The 19,015-nt window shown below is 38.4% G+C and overlaps 2 protein-coding genes across 6 annotated transcripts in view; both read right to left on the minus strand.

Annotated features, from left to right (window-relative positions):
• The window catches only part of KIF14 (kinesin family member 14), a 48,920-nt gene extending 44,586 nt beyond the window's left edge, over positions 1-4,334 (minus strand). Inside the window, exons 1-2 of one of the 4 annotated variants that reach the window (XM_042461267.1) lie at positions 1,324-1,377; positions 172-274 (exon numbers count right to left, since the gene is read on the minus strand). The gene's annotated coding sequence lies outside the window, so the exon portion shown is untranslated. Of the gene's footprint in view, positions 1-171; positions 275-1,323; positions 1,378-4,119 lie in introns of those variants that run through there. The other 3 variants (XM_042461264.1, XM_042461266.1, XM_042461265.1) reach the window with 3 other exon arrangements.
• A 1,918-nt stretch (positions 4,335-6,252) lies between these two features.
• DDX59 (DEAD-box helicase 59) lies at positions 6,253-17,984 on the minus strand. Of its 2 annotated transcripts, none has more exons than XM_042465656.1 (8): positions 17,855-17,984; positions 15,663-16,489; positions 14,051-14,218; positions 12,713-12,802; positions 10,810-11,061; positions 9,303-9,455; positions 7,358-7,486; positions 6,253-6,743 (listed from the first exon to the last, which is right to left on the minus strand). In XM_042465656.1, the coding sequence occupies exons 2-8, from the start codon at positions 16,476-16,478 to the stop codon at positions 6,480-6,482; spliced, it is 1,872 nt and encodes a 623-aa protein (XP_042321590.1). In that variant the 5' UTR covers positions 16,479-16,489; positions 17,855-17,984; the 3' UTR covers positions 6,253-6,479. The 2 variants fall into 2 exon arrangements, with proteins under 2 accessions (XP_042321590.1, XP_042321589.1); XM_042465655.1 differs by lacking the exon at positions 17,855-17,984 and adding an exon at positions 16,605-16,625.
• Positions 17,985-19,015: the final 1,031 nt, after the last annotated feature.

Raw genomic sequence — 19,015 nt, forward strand, 5'->3', positions numbered from 1 at the left:
AACATTACTCAATCCCACCAACCTTCCATAAATTGAATTTAACATAAGTTTAACATATGTGTAAATGGCAAACCTCCTCTAAACAAATCTTGCCAAGAAAACCCCATGGTAGGTTTGCCTTAGGGTCACCGTAAGTCAGAAACAACCTGAAGGCTCACAACACAAACACACCTCACTAACAAGATGTCACCTGTTCAGAGGAGGTTTGCCATGGCCTTCCCCTGAGGCTGAGAGAGTGTGACCTGTTCAAGGTGGCTTTCATGGGAAGTGTAACCTAAAACAAAACAGAATAGGATATACGTGTAAGCAAAACAATTAGGAGCACGGCTTGAGTCTCTATAGTTTTGGGGGAGATTTAAAGAAAGAAAATAAATAAATAAAGCCACATAATAATTTTATCGACTCCTATCATCTATTATTATATATTATTTTATATGTATTTTGTTATTATTTTGTAGAATGTACACCATAGGCAGGTTTCTTTTTGTCTATTTTATTGATTGTATGTACAGCTCTGTGTAAATCTACAGCGTATTTTAATAACGTATAATAATAATAATAATAATAATAATAAAATAATTTACAATTTTAGCTCCTTCAAGAACAGCACCTTCTCCCTTAACAGGAGGGGAAGGCTAGCAGAAAATCCCCTGCAGCAGCAAAAGAAAACAGGGTGCATCTACACTGTAGAAATAACTCCGTTTGACACCACTTTAAGTGCTGCAGCTCCATCCTTTCTGGACTTGAACTACAAAGCCCATAATCCCCTCCCTAGGAATCCTGGGATTTGTAGTCTTACCAAGTCTTTAGCTTTCTCTGCCAAAGAGTGCTTTGCAAAACTACAAGCCCCAGGATGCTGTAGGATGGTGCCCATGCAGTTAATTATAATTATATTTTTAATCATATAATTATATTATATTATTACATAAATTAAAGATTGTTATTATTATTTCTACATGCTAATATTGCTACGTAATATTATTTCTATTATTATGTCTATTATTATTATTATTATTTCTACAGTGTAGACAAAATGAAGGATGGACCAAATGTAGGTCCCCAGCTGTTTGGGATATCAGCTCCCATGAACCCCAGCATAGCCTAGCCTAGCCTAGGGAGGGGATTATGGGCTTTGTAGTTCAAGTCCAGAAAGGTGCCCAGCCTTAAAACTACTAGGAAACAGGAAGAGATAAAGAGAGAAGCACCAGAGACTAGGTCTCAACTGCTCCATAATCCCAAGTGACCAAGACACCCCCCTCTCGAGGGAAATGGTATATTCCATAGACAGGGAGTGACCCACCCCCTCCCCACCTGGCCACTTACCTCGCCCCAGATCAACAGCCAGCAGCAGACAGTCAGTGCAGAGACATCACTCCCTTTCCATTCGAATGGCGCGCCGACGCCTCCTATTGGCTGAGGTGAGGGAAGAGGGAAGTGCAGCCACAGCCAAGTTGTAGCCACACTTCAGGCTCCCAAGCGGAGGCCCCTGTGGGTTATAGAGCCAAGTCAAAAGGAAAGAGAAAAAGGCACACTAGAAGTATGGGAATCCCCTTATGTTACCTTTTGAGGCTAATGACTGAGGGAAAGAGGTGGCAGCATGAGCTTTTCCCAGACTTGGGCCTATTGCAGAAACAATCCAGTTTGGCCATGGCTCCATCCCTGGGATTTGTAGTTTGCAGTGGCACTAGAGCTCTCCATTTTTTACCAGGACATCTGTCCTTCATTTCCTGTCCAGGAGGAATTGCCAAAATGTCCTCCCACTTTGAGCCTGGTCCAAAAAGCATGGATTTACATGGATATGAATGCTTTTAGTTTTAATAATAATAATAATAATAATAATTTTATTTATTATTTAATTTATTTATTTAATAGTAGTAGTATTAATAATATTTTTTTAATATCCCACCTTTTCCCAAAGGAATAAAGGTGGGTTCATTTGGTCATGTCCCACATTTTTCTTGAACGCCCTAAATAATAATAATAATAATAATAATAATAATAATAATAATAATAATAATGTTTTATTTTTAGCCCGCCTCTCCCGTAGGATCGATGAGGGTCACGACAATAAAAATAACACAATATAATTACACACCAAAAAATACACAAAAAATATGCAATGAAAATACACAATACAATACGTAATTATATAGTAAATAAAATTATATATAAACCCTGCCTTAAAACTAAACTACATAATTAACAACATTATAAAAAAAAGTTGTTAAAAATAACTTATAATCACAATTAAAGAGAGACATCTGGGGCAGTTGTGAGCAATTCGTATCAGAGGGACTGGGATGATCTGTCAGGGGAGGCCGTTTTGCAGTGCCTTGTCCTTCTTTTGTGGTTAGGACATCTGGTCACCCTGCTCTTTCTTGACAGAGAAGGCTAAGTACCCCATAGAACTGCAGATCCCAGAATTCCATAGCATTTTGACATGGATGTTAAAGCAGTGTCAAACTGCATTGATTCTGCAGTGGAGATGAGGCCTTTGTCTTTTATTATTAGTAGTAGTAGTAGCAGTAGTAGTATTAAAGTTTATTTATACAGTATAGCTCCATTAAGTTTTGCACGGCGCTTTACATTAATCATCAAAACTAGATAAAACCCGCTTATGGCGTTCAATCTAAAATCAACAAAGCAAGGAATTTTAAAAACAAGCAATTAAACAAATCAGCATTAAGAAGCTCTAAAATATAGCTTAGTTTAGTTTAGCATTAAGTAGCTCTAAAACTATGGAACAGCAATACACTCTTAATCTGACCCATCCAAAATTATCAAGCTGAAACCTGAAATGCTTCCATAAACAATACGGTCTTAAAATTAACTAAGGAAGTAATTGTACGCAGACGTTTGGGGAGATGTCTACTTCCTCAGATGTCAATGAAAGCTTAAGATACAACATCCTTCTCTCAGTTGTTCTCATAGTGGTCAGACACCGCCAGGAGATGGAGCAAAAAGAGTGTCAGTCCCTTGTTCCCATTCATACAGCTTAGCTTTTGACAGTTCGGTAGTTGTTGCAAGAGACAAGCTTTTTCTTTGTGTATAGTTCTTCAAGTCGCCTGTCATCTTACAGCGATCCCATGAATCTTATAGGGTCTTCTAAGGCAGAGAACACTCAGTAGTGGCTTTGCCAGGTCCTGGTATTGGTTGGCCATCTCCCATCCAAGTACTAACCAAAGCTGACCCTGCTTAGCTTCCAGGCTCAGATGGGATCTGGTACCTAGAGTATTTAGGGTACACATACATAAATGCAACCTAACTTTTCATTTTAAATGTAGAGAGATCTTGTAGCACCTTTGAGACTAACTGAAAGAAATTGGCAGCATGAGCTTTATCACATGGAGGAAAATGTGGAGTTTAAACAGTGATTAACCCATGAAACTTGCACAATTGGCATTAAAATGCAATTAAACTGAGATTAACACAAGAGCCAATATCCCATGAATAACCAGGGAACAACCAGACAATAAACAACAAAAAGTCATTCAATGGAAAGTCCCATGAATGATCTGCTGCTGTTTCTTGCCTGGTTATTCCTGGGATAATGGCACTTTAATCACGTCATCTCAACGTCATGTGAAAACTTTAGCGTAATTGCGGGATTATCATGGGTTAATCAGTGTTTATACTTTCAAATGCCCTCCTGTGATAATCTCTAGACTTCAGTCCACTTCCTCAGATTTGCAAATGCGATTGAAGTCTATGAAAGCTCATGCTGCCAATTCCTTCCTTTCCGTGAGCCTCAAAGGTGCTACGACATATTGCTACACGCTGATTCCACAGACTCACATGGCTATATCTTTGAATTTTCATTTTAAACTACAGTAATTCTGCACCAAAAAGTATCCACAGGCCCTCCTTTTTCCTCCCAGCTTCAACTTTTGCCCAAAACAAAATTAAATAGCTGCACATTTCCACCTTGTGGGAAATTATGTTATTTTTTAAAAGACAATTTTAAAACATGTTCAACCCCAATCTAACATTTAAAATTTATATTAAATGCCCCCCCCCCCCCGATTTTTGTACATATTGGAAATAATTTTTAAATGATGGGGGGGTTGTATTCAGTGTTTTAAATGTCCACACCAACAACTGTAGAAACCTAAAAATGACCTGTTTTTGTTTGCCTCTCCCCTTCTCAGTCCCCTCAGAAACAACCTGCCATTCTGTGTAGATGGGCTCTCCTAATGTTTTCAGACATCAAGTCCCAGCATCCCTAGCCAACATAACCAAAGGTGAGGAATAACATGACCCACAGTCCAAAAGTACCTGCAGGGCTACACTTTTCCCAGCCCTAGTGCATGGCACCAAAACAAGTTTAATGTGGACTCTATTATAAACCCACCCCCCAGTTTACAGGAATAGATCTGTAATGAGTATTTTCTGCAGATATTTTAAAGATATGTATCTCAGGATGCTTTGTATTCATTGAGAGCAGGTACCTCCCACAATCATGAAAGTTTTTTGTTTAGTGGCATGTTTATGTAGTGCACAGCAGTTAAACCCAGCTCTGTAACTGCCCTTTATACACATTAGGCCACAAATGCGAACTATGGCAAATTTCTCAGACTTCGTTGAAAGTTCTATCATTACTTTGTTACATGATCGATAGAAGATTTGACTAAAATTTCTAGACTTATACATGAGTATACAGTGCCTCTAACCCGTAAGACCCACAAGATGCTAGTTTTTTTTTTCCTTTCCATTATAAGACAAGGCCTATCGGGAAGCAGCTTCCACTGCAGCCCCACTCTTGTCTCTCCAATATTGCTGTCTTCTGTGTTCTGTTTTCTAACTCATCTGTATAAAACACAACTAGAATGTGAATGTAGGATCAAGGACAAGCTCCCCAAAGTAATCTTAGATTTTAATAGTCATGGATTGCCTACTACAGGCTAATTCAGCGCATGTTTACAGGATATAAAAGTTTAAATGAAAATAGACATCTATGGGACTGTCCACAAAACTAGAAAATAGATAGATGCTTTCTATGGGTTCCCAATCTCACTATGAGATTCCAATGACATTTATATAATCTAGGCCAGATTCCATCTGTTAATTACCTGTTACTTTCATACTAAATAGTCATGATTAACCTAGGTTAATAAGAACACAGTTCTTTATTACTAAGCTGTGATGTGTTCAACATCTTTGTCCTTTCACAATGAGAGTCTTTCCAAAAATATATGGAGTTTTTTTCCTGATACAAAACCAAAAATGGATAAAGCATGGGTTTCAGTTCCACATAGCAAAATAAATAAAAATGCAGTACCAAAGGAAAAGTGAGAAGGGTTGTTTGTGTGTTCTGCTGTGAAAATGGCATATTAGTATTCTTGTGACATGAATTTTTGTAGATAGCTAACCTCATTTGACTACAGACCATAACGAACACTGTATTTATTTTCATGTTTTATTTCTCTTCAAAAGGGAGAGGTGAAATATTCCACATTCTAGTGGACAATAATTGCAGTGAGACTGCTTTATAAAGAATCAGATTATTGATCCCTCTAATACTGAGATGTTATGGCTCCATTCCTCCACCTTATCCCACAATCTTTGTAATTTGGTGCACTATTTAAAATTCTCAGCCACAGAGCTCTAATAGTTCCCAAGTTATCCCAATGTAATCCATCTTTTCAAGGTACTGTGGGAACTGAATTTAGATTTCTCTAATAGAGATCTCTAACCACCTCACTAAACTACAAATCCAAACAATCCACAGAATGTAGATATAACAGTTAAAGTGGTATCAGACTGCTGTAACTGTTTGGTGTAAATACGCATCTGCTCCCATCCTTGACCCTCCCCCCCTCACTGCTGCTGCTTCTGACTTCATGTCATACAGATGTGAGATACGTATTGCCATAACTGAAAAGATGTGTTTGTTTCATGTCCTCAGCTTGTCTCTGATTCATGGCAACTCTAAGGCAAACCATCAGGGGGTCTTCTTGGCAAAATTTGTCATGTAGACCATTTATTATTATTTGTGGGATGCTGTGCAGCACCTTAATTTGAAGTACACCCTTTATTGCTCCTTCTCCACATATTGAAAGTAAGTCATCAGTTTAAGAGGTGTGTTGTCATTTGTAGTTCGTAGGACAGTGCATGTATTTAACCTTAAGACATATTTTGTATCCTAGTCCAAAATATAAAATGATGGATGAGAAATCTTACTCTAATGACTTGCAGTAAATCTCTGTAACAGATGAATAAAGCAGGATATTAAAACGCTGCTCTGACATTCTGTAAAAGTACCAGAATAAAAATATGACAAATTATTTATTATTGTGCACAGCTGAACTGAAGCCAAGAAATCTGACATCCTACTGATTTCAAACACTTGCTTAATTATGTGACCAAATCAATGGGATTTCAAAGTGTTTAACTGGATAATAGCCAAGGAATTATGAGGTTAATTCAGTGTTTAGTACAAGTTGCAAAAAGACTTATATTTACAAATACAACATAGCTCCTTATTTCTGAAAAGTGCTCTTGTCATGTTTTCTGATAATGTCCATAAGGTTGTCACCAGTTACAAGTCCCTTCTGAGACTGTTTATTTCTCTGCTGTTCTCTTCTCTTTTGGTCATGTAGATATGCGGAGTTTAATAACTGGGGTGGGAGAATAGTGCCAGTAGGTTTCACTCGCTTCACAACATCCCAGAACAGTTTCTTACTGTTGTTATTAATGAAGGTAATTGCCGTTCCATTGTGACCAAGCCGACCTGCTCTTCCAACCTGAGAAATTAAGAACAACAATGCTTAAAGTTGGCCAATCTTGTAAAATTGAGAAAATTCAATAGCTAGTTCTATTTTTTCAAATAGAACCAGATCTTTAAACAGACCTCCATATAGTTACACCTAACAATGCCAACCTCACCCACCAAAAAAATACCACTGCAGTGTGGCAGCAACCCAACCAAATTATTTGGAACAGATCAAGCCAGAAATCTCCCTGGAAGCCAAGATGACAAAACAGGCTGTCATATTTCAGGCACATCATGAGAAGGCATGAGCCACTGGAAAAAAACAATGCTAGGAAAGGTGGAGGGAAGCAGAAAGGGAAGAAGGCTGCATGCTAGATGAATGGACTCTGGAAGGGCGTAATCACAGCTTCCTTCACACAAGAAAGAGCCCCACCTTGCTACAGCGAGGTAGTTACCCTACTTTTATACTGCCAAGTGTGGTAAGGAACCTTTGGCCCTTCAGTTTGGACTACAACTCCCATAATTCTTTATGACTGGCCATACTGGTTAGGGATTATTTGTGATTGTTGGCTCTTCAGGAATTTTGGATATCCCTACCCTTGCCATACAGGTACACCCAGTAATACTGAACAGACATGTATTTACCTGGTGTACATATTCATCCATACTAGATGGCATGTCAAAATTTACCACCAGCTTAACGTTGACAAGGTCAAGTCCACGTCCAAGGACTCCAGTGCTTACTACAACTTCATACTTCTCTTGGAATAATCCCTAGTACAAGAAACAGAGAAATAATATTTCGGTTCTTCTGAGTGTCTTACTGCTTGACTGCAAGATAGGGAAAAAATGTTTTGAATCAATGAAGCCATTTTCTTATTGCTGGGAGGGAGGAAGCAAAAAACTCATGCATTATGTAATTTTTGAGACTTCTTGTCAAACCTTTAAAAAAAGAGGATTTCCAGCCAAGGAGAATAAATCACAGAAAAATTACAAAGAGGCTAGCAACAAATTCTGAGCACATTTTGGAAATAAAAACAGCAAAAGGGCAATAAACAAAGAGAACAATCCTAAGCATTTTAACAGAACTGAAGCAACTTCTCAAATGTATTCTCTCAGTTCAGGTTCCTGAAATCCACTTTGCTAGCTGCCACTGTAAATGTTCAAGTACATTTTAAAACATTCAAGAATAAACTGCATCCAAAATCAACCTAGCAACAACAAAAAAACTGTACAGGGCAGATTCCATGTTGGGAATCATTAGAATAAAAAAGTACTGAAAATAAAATTGCCAATATGGTAATGCCTTGATAGAAACTGATGGTGGAAACGCACTGTACTCATGATGGATAAGAAAGGATCTATGGTTGACAGGAAATCAAACCCTGGTTTTCAGAGTCATAGTCCAAAGCCTGAAACACTACACTGGCAACATACTGAGTGACCGTGGGCAAGTCACACACACTCAGTCCCAGAAAATCCCAGTTCAGGTCATTTTAGGGTCACCGTAAATCAGAAATTACTTGAAGGCACACAACAAGAACATGAAGGAATCCACTCATAATACTAAAACTTGGCATTACTCCATGGAAGCTGAATGATTCAGGACAAATAAGATGATTTTTTTTTACCCACACAGCACCATAAAGTGCAATTCTCTGCTACAGGATGTACCATTGCCACCAACGTGCTGTCAAAAAAGTATTAAACAAATTCATGGAATATTTTTGTTATCGCTATGTGCCCTCAAGTTAGCTTTGACTTACAGTGAATGAGAGGCCTCCAAAGACACCCTGTTATTAACACAGTTAACTACTAGTCATGGTGGCTATATATTATCTCTGTTCTCAAAGGCCTTATGTTTCCAAATATCGGTTAGTGTGGAACAAGAACAGGAAAGTACTATTTATGTCCTTATGAGCATCTGGTTGACCATTGTGAACACAGAATGCTAAACTAAATAGAAGGTTTTGTCTGATCCAGAATGGTTCTTTTTTTACCACCAAGCTCTAGGAATACTAACTTCTGTCACTGTTTCAATATCTTCTCTGCATATGCAGCATAGAGGGCGGCAGCTATCTAATGAGTTTGGATGCATGAAACTTTTACTTATTGATCTTGCTATCACTGTATTTTTACTGCCAAGATGGGAAGAGGTACTTCTAGGACTTTCTGTCCCATCTGAGAAATTGCTTTGGGTGACTGAATTCTTATGCACCTTCATTAAGTGGCTTGTGAGGAACTCCCACTTCCAGTTCTGCTTCAGGCAGCTAAATGTCTTGGGCCAGCCCTGGCTCTACAATTACTAGGAAAGGCATGCTAAATTATTTCTGTATGCCAGAATTACATGACAGCAGAACAAACAGGTTTCTGAATCACAGACACAACTAAATTTTGAGGTAATGATGAAAGTCAGAGGGAGAGCTTTACAACATCTCAGAAGACTACATGGCACAGAACGTTTATATACAGATATTATTTGCAGTACTGAAGCTCAGGAAAGATTGCACTGCCTTTCATAAACACGGAGCACAAATAATCAAGAATACAAATCAGTTGGAAAATGGCAGTGTCACATATGTCTACAAACCTGTAATATGGTAGTTCTTTCTATTTGTGATTTGTCAGCATGCATGGATATTGTCTGTAAACCAGTGATTTTATGAACAGCATCACTCAGAAGATCTGCACCCAATTTACACTCCACAAATACCAGCACTGGGGGCTTGAAAAGTTTCTTATCCTAAACAAAGCAAAACACTTTATTTTTGCATATCAATGCAAACATTGTTTGCCAATAGCAGTTACACCTCGGTTTTCTCTTCCACAGCATCCAACACTATATTCCCACTGAAAGTGATCATTTTTATAGGCCAATCTAGAACCTTACATGCCCCAATTTTTCAATTACACATTTCAAATAATCACTTATGAAATTCAGAGATGGCTTTGAAGTTCAAATACAGATATGATAGCTGCTTAACTGAGACAGCTAGTATAATACTGTATTGATAAAATTACTATAAAGGACTGAAGAATGACTTCAGTCCTTTACAGAGGGATTAATAGTACTGTACCCTGAAAGAAAGGCTGACCTTTGACTTCACTGTTCTCCATGATTACTGCACTCAAAATTCTATACTAAAAGTACTGGAAGGTTAAATATTATTAAACTGAGGAAATGATAAGTGAAGTAACATGATCCATCACATTTGTGTAATATTAACAAATTTGAAGGACAATGGAAATGTTTCCAATACGTTTAGAAAGCCAAAGAAAACTAAATAATCAGAAATAACCTCTTTTTACTGTGGTAAAAAAATATGGATTTTTTTTTAACCAGGCGCAGGGCCAGATTTAACTACTTTGATCACGGTCTGAAAAATTGCTGAGACTCTCAGAGAAGGTTTTGGCTCAGTGGATTTGATGTATTTTCTTTTAAACAGGTATATACTAAGGCATAACAAAGAATTTCACATTCAGTTTTACGAGTAAAAGCAGTTTGCCACAGCGCAAGGGAAGGCTGCTATTTAGGAAAAATTTAATTAAAACTCCCATGTATTCTTGCATAGTTGTTTGAGTCATTATTTCTAATCAACCTAATATATAAGGAAAAGCACAGGGACTAACAGCTTTTCAATATCAATGGCTCAAAGTACCAGTGTGTGCTTTTGTACTATACAGGACCATGGATCAATGACAGAGCACATTTTGTTTGGTGATCTAAGGATCAGTCACTAGCATTTATAGGTACTTACAAGTAAAGCTGGAAACCTTCATTTGAAATCCTGCAGAGCTGATGGTAATCAGTATAACAATATTGAACTATTTGGGCTGATGGTCTGACAATGCAAAGCAGATTCCTATGATCCTACTAATACGGAAGTCAGTGTTGCTAGTAACACTGAAATAATCAGTTCTACCTGTATAGGATTCAGCAGATGAGTTAACCAAAGTGGGTTGCAATGATGCATTTATAGTGGCCCAATTTGATGACTAAGAGCCAGACCAAAATCTCAACTTCTTTGCCCCACATTTCCAAATGTCCATGATTTGTAGAAGCAAAACAAGAGGAATTCCTTCCCATCAATACTAACATTTAGTATTTCAAACAGCTTTTTCTTTTTTGAAGGTTCTTCTACCCACAGAATGATCTGGCGAACATTGGAACATGGCAGGTTCTTCTCCCCAATGGTTATTTTCACAGGGTTTTGGAGAAGCCGATTTGCCAACTGCTCGATACCAAAAGGCATTGTGGCTGACACCAAGATGGTTTGATGATCTCTGGGGATATTTTCTAAAATATCTAACACCTGCTGCTGGAAACCCATCTTTAACATAGTATCAGCCTTTAAAATAAAAAGAGAGAGAAATGAAATGATTAGCATCAGATTTTCATTTTACAAGCATTGCTGAGAAAATAAATAATCCTTCACATTTATTGTCAATGCATTATATTTGGCCTTGTAGATGACAGGTGAAAACAGTATGCTCTTGTAGTCTGAGTGCTGGACTGGGACATGGAAGATTGAGGTTCAGATCCTCAATCAGATATAAAACTGATTTGATGACTTTGGTCCAGTTATTCCCAGCTTGACCTGCCTAAGAGTAGTAGTGGCAACAAAGCAGGGAAATGAAAAGCCACATACACCACGATGAGACAATTTAATAAATAAATGAATAGAAATAGAAGTACCAGTTATGACCTACATGGCTTGGGTCCAGAGTGTCTGAAAGACCATATCTTCCTTTATGCACCTAAGCAAATTTTAATATATTTACAAGGAGGGCTTTCTCCCTCTTCCCTCACTATCACACACACATTTAGTGAGTACACAGAGGAGAGTCCTCCCAACAGCTATTCACAAATTGTCAAAATCCCACCCACAGAAGGCCGCATGGTCTCTTTCCAGCAGCAGGCAAAGACCTTTTTATTTAGGCAGGCCTTTGGTTCCTACCTTACTGTGGCAGAAGCTTCTTCTGATGGTGTATATTAGGCTTTTATCATTTTTACTATGTTTTAACACATTTTTAAACTGTTTTAATTTAGTGTTTTTAACATAAATGCTTCTTTAATGGTTCTTAAACTTTTGTATCAAACAGGTTTTAGCTGTACTTTGTTTAATCTGTTCTAAGCCATTTTAAGACACGTAGCAAGAGAAATTATGAATTAATAAAATAAATAAATATTGAGGAATTACTAAAGCACTGTCAGAGAGTTTGTACATTTGTTCTTAGATATTGACAAGCACAGAATAGACGAAGGTTCTCTGCTAAACATGGAACAATTTATTCTCAGTCCTTTCGGGTTCTGCTCTCAAGCTTGGCAATAACAAGTCACTGAAAGAAGAGCCCGAAGTGCCACTTTTCACTTTGCAAAAAGCATAGGTCCGAGCTTGGAAAAGCTAATCCTGAGGACTACCAGTGGCCATGCTATCAGAGTGACTTTTGGCATTGTAGTTCCAAAAAAGAACTTTTTTCCAAGCTCTGTCAGATACTGAAGCAAGTGAAAGTCCTAAACCAGAGTTGGGAAACAGGTGCCCCTTTTAGCTAGTGTTGGGCCTATGATCAGCCTCAGCCAATCTGACCAACGTTGAAAGATGATGCAAGTTGTAATTCAACAACACCCAGAGGGCCAAAGGTACCCTAAATTCTTTTTATCTTCAGTGGCCCTTTTACCAGTGAGTTAAAAAAAATAGCATCTTACTTCCTATAACAGTCAAGAACAAGTACTGCACAAATTTTCTTGTTATGGGGTTAACTCACTACTGGGTCCTTAAGACTTCAGTTGAGCTACACTCCAAGAATAGTGGGACAAAGCCAAAGAAAGTACATAGGAACATATTTGAAATCTACAACACACTAGAAACCTTTCAATAAAAGTGTACATATCTTGCTTACTAAGGCCTATATGTGCCTGCATAGTGGAAACAAGCATTGCAGCTACTGTTTAAGAAATGCTCATCCACATTTTGATTCTAAGATATAATACAAACTTACCTCATCCACTACAACTATTTTGATATTATGAAGTTGAACAGAACTTTGCTTTAGAATTTCTAGGAGCCTCCCAGGTGTTGCTATTATAACCTAAGAGAAAAAGTGGGGAGAAATAACTTTATACAATAATTCAATGTTTCAAAACACTTTTACTTAATTAACATATTCATATACCTCCTTATATCGTGGGAACTCAGGAAAGCAGAGAAATAAAATCAATTTAAACAATGTAAAGCAATTTAAATGTAAAACAATAGAGAATAATTAAGGTTATATTAAACAATTAAACAAGTGTAATTACAATCTTCAACAAACCCACACACCATTAGGCCAGGGGCAAGAATTATTTTTGTGAACAAAAGCACTCAAGGCATAAGTTGCATTTCAGCAGCTAAATTAAACTACCAGTTAGGGTAGGGTTTTCTGTTTTCTCCAGAGAGCGTTTGGTATTCTCTAGCTCTGGCAATCTATTTTGATTCCCAGCCTTCTCCACCCAAATCTTCCTCATGAAACTCTACATACAACAGCAGCTAAAGATCCTTTGAAAGCCCAGCTTCCACAGCTATGCTGATATGTTCCATCAAAATATCTCAATGACCTCCTGTGACATTTCATTCCAACTGCAGGTAGATTTTTCAAAAACAAGCATTGCTTTTTAAATCGGTTAACTGATGGGAGAACCTAATGGTGAATTTCAAATCTCCCGCTCACTTTCCTTGGCCTTTCCCCATTTCCTACCCTTGGCCTCTCAGACTCCCACTTTGATGTGGAAAGGGACAGGTACCCTACACAAGTCTAGAGATCTTTTTACAATATTCCTATTGGTTTGTACAGGCTGAGTCTCCCTTATCCAAAACACTTGAGTCCAGAAATGTTTGGATTTCAGATTTTTGGGGGTGGGGTGGGCAGTCTTGGAATATTTGCATATACATACATAACAAGATATTTTGGAAATGAGATCCAGGTGTAAACTTAAAATTCAATTATGTTTCATATACACTATATAAACATACCCTGAAGGTAATTTTATACATAATATTTTAAAATTATTTTTTGCATGAAACAAAGTTTGTTTACACTGAATCATCAGAAAGCAAAGATGTCACTATCTCAGCCACCCATGTTGGCAATTTTGAATCCTGAAGTATTTTGGAATTCTGGACACCCAACCTGTACAATATTTTTTGGACATTAAGTCCAATCATAATTGGGAAATCTTCATTTAATTAATAAGAATCCAGAAGAAGGAACTCTGGTGTACAGGCTACTATGTGCAGAAGTTTCCAAACATTTATGTATTTATTTTTCATATGAATACATTATGCAAGCAAATTTCACCTTAACATTTTGTTTCAAACGATGAAGCTGAGGTGGTAATGGCAATCCTCCAACTAAAAGAACAGTTCTCATGTTTGGAAGTCCAACCACAAGCTCTTTTGCCTGTTTCTCTATTTGGATAGCCAACTCTCTAGTTGGCGTCAGAATAAGTACAGATGGTGCTTCTGCCTAAAGAAGAAAAAAAAGGGGTGGGGAAGAGTTACAAGTCACCAATCATATTCACAAATATATTGCTAAGTAAAACATAAAGAGAGCTGTTGGTTTGCGTCAGACCAGCTCAACAATATCCTTTTCATCCAGAAGGCAGCAGGAATGACAGCAGTCAGAATGTAACATTAGATACCGGGGAAATCTACTCCCACTCTGTTCAGCATTTAAGCCCCAAAATAAGAGCAAGTGGGTGAACTGGTACAGAAATTTTTATAAAGACTCATTCACACATCCAAATGAAATGTGTCACAGACGTAATGAGATCGCTACCATGTTAAATGATGGCATAAATGTCTGAATGAATCATCTTTTCTATCAACCAATATCACACCCAATACAATAATCTCAAATGGCATCTATTTACACATTCTGCTGTGATTCACCACATGCACAACAGCAGCATGCAAGCTCATTTGCTGGATATGCAGAAATATCATCCAGTACTATTGTTATTTGCATACCATGGAATTTACAGCAGAATCAAAAATCAATGGCAAAAGGGTTACAACAAGAGAAATTCTTTCCACTACAAAGACACTTCCTTGGCTAGAGAAACTTGGAGAATGTTTTACAGTTCAACCTTTGGTAGGTGAGCAACAAGAAGAAAGGTAACCCAGCAACAATCTGTACAGTATTTGTATTTGAAAGGACTGGTATAATTTATGCCCCTTTTAGGGTATTTTTATACAACAACCGTGTGGATTTTACTGCAAATTGTTGAAGTCACTTTTGCTATATGTGACACACAGAAAAATGGCACAGTTTTAATTCTTTCAATAATTAAAATCTATCTGGGGAATTATCACCAGCATTCCTAAATTCGTTCTGCCTGTTGATTAGCAGTGGACTCTCGCTCTCATCTCATTAACTTGGCTCAGTAGTGAGAAATGTGTGAAAGATTACATTTGTTTCAAATGTACAAAATCCTCTCACACTTCATACAGTCCACTCAGACTATTCTAACTAATAGTCTCACTATTCTCGCTAGAATAAATAGTTTGGTCATTGGCCAAATATTTTTTCCTTAGCCTTGCAACTTCCCCATCCAGACAAGAAGAACTGGAGGTCTGGAAAAAAACATGGTAGGAAGGCAGCCATTTGAAATTAAATGGAACAATCATAGCAAATGCTGTACCTCCTTTACATGACCAACCACTGAACAATTTTCCCTGCTATTTTAATCCCTACTTTCAAATCAACAGAATTAAACACAGAACTTAAAAGAAAACATAATTTGTCAAGATAATTTCTCAAGATTTTCCAATATAACTAAAACTAAAATCTTATGTAGTATGTTTTGCAGGAGTAACCTCCTTAAATGCCTTCTTTGTTCTCAGGCACACGCATAGGTGAGTGACACACAATTCTCACATCTTTCTGAACAGGTAGGGTTGAACTTTACCTCTCCCAAGGCTTTAATTATAACAGGAAGTAGGAAAGCCGCAGTTTTCCCTGAGCCTGTGTCAGCTGTGGCCACAATATCTCTGCCCTGCAATCCAACTGGAATCATCTGCATTTGGACAGGAGTTGGAACTTCATAGCCAGCGTTTTTTAAATTGGAGCTCAGAACCTCAGGGAAACCACAGTGTTCAAATTCTACTATTGGTCTTGCAACTCCTTCACCTTGGATAACTATGCCTAGCTGCTGCTTTAAGTTATCAATCTGCTCATCTTGAAGGCTTGACACAAAGGCATTTTCTTCATAGATGTAAGTACCATTAATGAAACCAGATGGAGGATCTGCTTTATTAGTACTAGCCAGCTCCGAGTTTTCATTTTCCTCTCTGACATGTATAAGGTGCTTGGCTTTACACTCCAAGCTACAAATGTCTTCGTCAGTCTTGTCACATATATACTCCCCGTAACGGCCGCAGACCACACACACTGGTTCCCCAGGCTGTGGCCAGCGTTGTGTTTTACTGAAAGATTTTATGGGCTCCTCCACAAGAGAAGAGTTCTCCACACTGGCCTTTTCCACAGTTGATTCCGTAAAGGCCGCCGGTGAATCATGAGAGATCTGCGGCTCAGTGTATCCTTCCACTGGTTTGAATAAATTGTTCTCTGAAGCTGTTATGTTTCTTACATCCAACTTGGCATCTCTGAACTCTGTAGCCTTTTCAAATAAGGACTCGTCTGGAGAGGACTTGCTTTTTTTAGCTACACAGGTCTCCAAATCAACAGCATTCCTCTTGACTTTAAGAGATCTTGGAACGAACATTCTCCAGCAACCTGCCATGAAATCATAGAACAATGACAACAAACCAACATTTTGACATAATTCAGGCAAGTATGGCAGAAAGCTCAAAGACAGATTTATCCATTCTTTCAGAAACAGTTTTCTTACTTTAATTAAATATTCCAGAACATATGCACTGTGGATGGTGTCCACATTCTACTTCCATTCACCTCCTGTTGGAAAAAAGGCCTGACCTAGGCCTAAAATGGGTCGGGTGGGTCACAGAATGGCAAAATAGTCCCCCAAGGGCCCTAGGGATCCTTGAGGAGGTCTGTTGATAAAAAAAAATAAGTGGGGATAATTGTTTTTGTTTTTGGGATAAGCAGAGTGAGTGCAGTGCCCCACGAGATCCTGAAGGGCCAGTGTGACACAGACACCCCACTGGGCATCCACCCTCTTTTTAACGTCATCCAAAGTTGTGGCCACCACTTCATCTAGCAGTAACAAAATTATAATTTTAAAACATACTTTGTGGATATCTTTTATTATTTGTCCTGATTGTCTCATAGCTCAGCTTCCAGTGGGTAGGAACTGTTTCTGGAAATGTTTCCCTAGTCTACTTCCTCCATATCATATATAATTTAGAATGTGTTAACATCACCAATACAGGACTTACTGTGATGGCTACTTAGAAGCTACAGCTCTCATGAGAATTCAATTGTTTTTTGCCTAGGTATCATTCCTTAAAGTTCAGCACAGAAGAGTCCTAGTATACCTGCAGGGTATACCTCTTGTTTCATGGCCACTATTTATAGATCTATAGATCATGGCCACTAAAAACCTTAAAGAATTAGGCAAATTGTTCCAAAATTAACTATTCATCCTCTTTACTCCACTCAAATATTCATGATTAAAAGGTTATTCCCTTCTGAAAATACCATAATTGCATCAAATCAACCCCCACCCCAACATACCCTTTTCTAAGCATCAGCCCAGTTTCATACCGGATTCCTTTCAGGGGAAAGACTAAAGTACAGAAGCAGGGTTATGAGGCAGGAAAGTCATTCTGTCCTATAGTTACCCCTACTTTACCAGTATTGTCTGGGTTGCTGTTGATAGCTTTTAATACAACATATGTGCTTTTTATCCATTTATTTCTGCATTGCATTTTGGTTCAAAAATCCCTATCCTCACAAAGCACAGTTTAACATGTTATAAGCATTTTAAAAGCTTAACCTGTATCTGCAATTATACAGGTACATTAATAATAATAATAATAATAATAATAATATATTTGATCTCACCTCTCAGTGCAAAAGAAACAGAGGGCTGTTTACATATTAAAACTGCATACAAGTGTAAAAACTATAGAGAGAGGGAGGGAAGCAATGCTGCCAGAAAACAAAATGCCACATCACTCCAGCAGCCTCCAATGCTGAGTGACAGCCAGCCACCCTGCAGCTTGGACCTCTCTGCTGCAGCCGGAAGTGGAGGAATACACTCCGTCCGCCTGGTGCTCCTGCGACCGCTCTAGGCGTTCAGTGGCAACTCGGATCTCACCCTTTGCTCTCCTAGGGAGAGGCAAACGTACATCCAACTCACATATCTGGCTCCTCTTCGACTCTGAGGGGCAAGAGTACTCCCCAACCAGTGATGGCCAAGCTCTGACCCTCCAGCTGTTGGGGACTTCAGCTCCCAGAATCTCAGACCATTAGCAAGATGGCTGAGGCTTCTGGGAGCTGAAGTCCAAAAAACCTGGAAGGCATGTTTGGACATCATGCCCCAAACAAGGATAAAAGGTCCACTTGAGTCAATTAAAGCATATATACCCAGTTGTTGTTGTTGTTGTTGTGTTGTTGTGTGCCTTCAAGTGGTTTATTTCGACTCATGGTTTTCCTGGCAAGCTTCCTCAGAGAGGGGTTTGCCATGGCCCTCTGAGGCTGAGAGAGTGTGACTTGAAGGGGTTCAATGGCAGAGCCAGGTTCGAACCCGCAGTTCAAACACTCAACACACTTACCACCACTTTGGTCAATATAGCAAAGTACCATAACATCCAGGAGAAACATCCAGAGCTATCCAGGGATAGGGTTGCCATATTTATCTACCACCAAACCGGACAAAATGCAGAAAAAATGTAGCACAAAATTTGGCCCAAAATGTAGGGCATTCAAGAAAAATGGAGGACATGACCAACTAAAAACCAAACACATTATATAGATATTTAAAAGCTTAATAAAATGCATGCCTCTTAGTCATGCAAAATGGAGAGATTTTTGACATCTTCCTGGACAGCAGGCAGAAATGTAGCTCCTCTTTCTGGCCAACATACAAATATCAAAAACCCACCCCCCAAAAAATCCAAAACACACACATGCACACACCACATTTTGATGTTTAAATAGGGTTATTGCATATTTCAGTTGTGCTTATTCCATAACAGACCCTTTGGGTTTACATGGTTAACATTTAACATGGCTATATTGCAAAGGGATGTTTCACTATTCTGCACATAGCTCAGAATCTTGGGGGCCCAAACAAAACTACATTCCAAGAATTCCATAGCACAGAGCCATGGCAAT

This window comes from Sceloporus undulatus, chromosome 4 (genome assembly GCF_019175285.1).
Source record: "Sceloporus undulatus isolate JIND9_A2432 ecotype Alabama chromosome 4, SceUnd_v1.1, whole genome shotgun sequence".
In the NCBI taxonomy this organism is placed as follows: domain Eukaryota; kingdom Metazoa; phylum Chordata; class Lepidosauria; order Squamata; family Phrynosomatidae; genus Sceloporus; species Sceloporus undulatus.

Excerpts from the sequence above, each read along its gene's own strand:
- DDX59 (XM_042465656.1), bottom strand. The coding sequence starts at position 16,478 with ATGTTCGTTCCAAGATCTCTTAAAGTCAAGAGGAATGCTGTTGATTTG. Across the intron at positions 14,219-15,662 it reads TAATTAAAGCCTTGGGAGAG|GCAGAAGCACCATCTGTACT; the intron begins GTAAAGTTCAAC and ends TTTCTTCTTTAG. Across the intron at positions 11,062-12,712 it reads AAATAGTTGTAGTGGATGAG|GCTGATACTATGTTAAAGAT; the intron begins GTAAGTTTGTAT and ends TTTATTTTAAAG.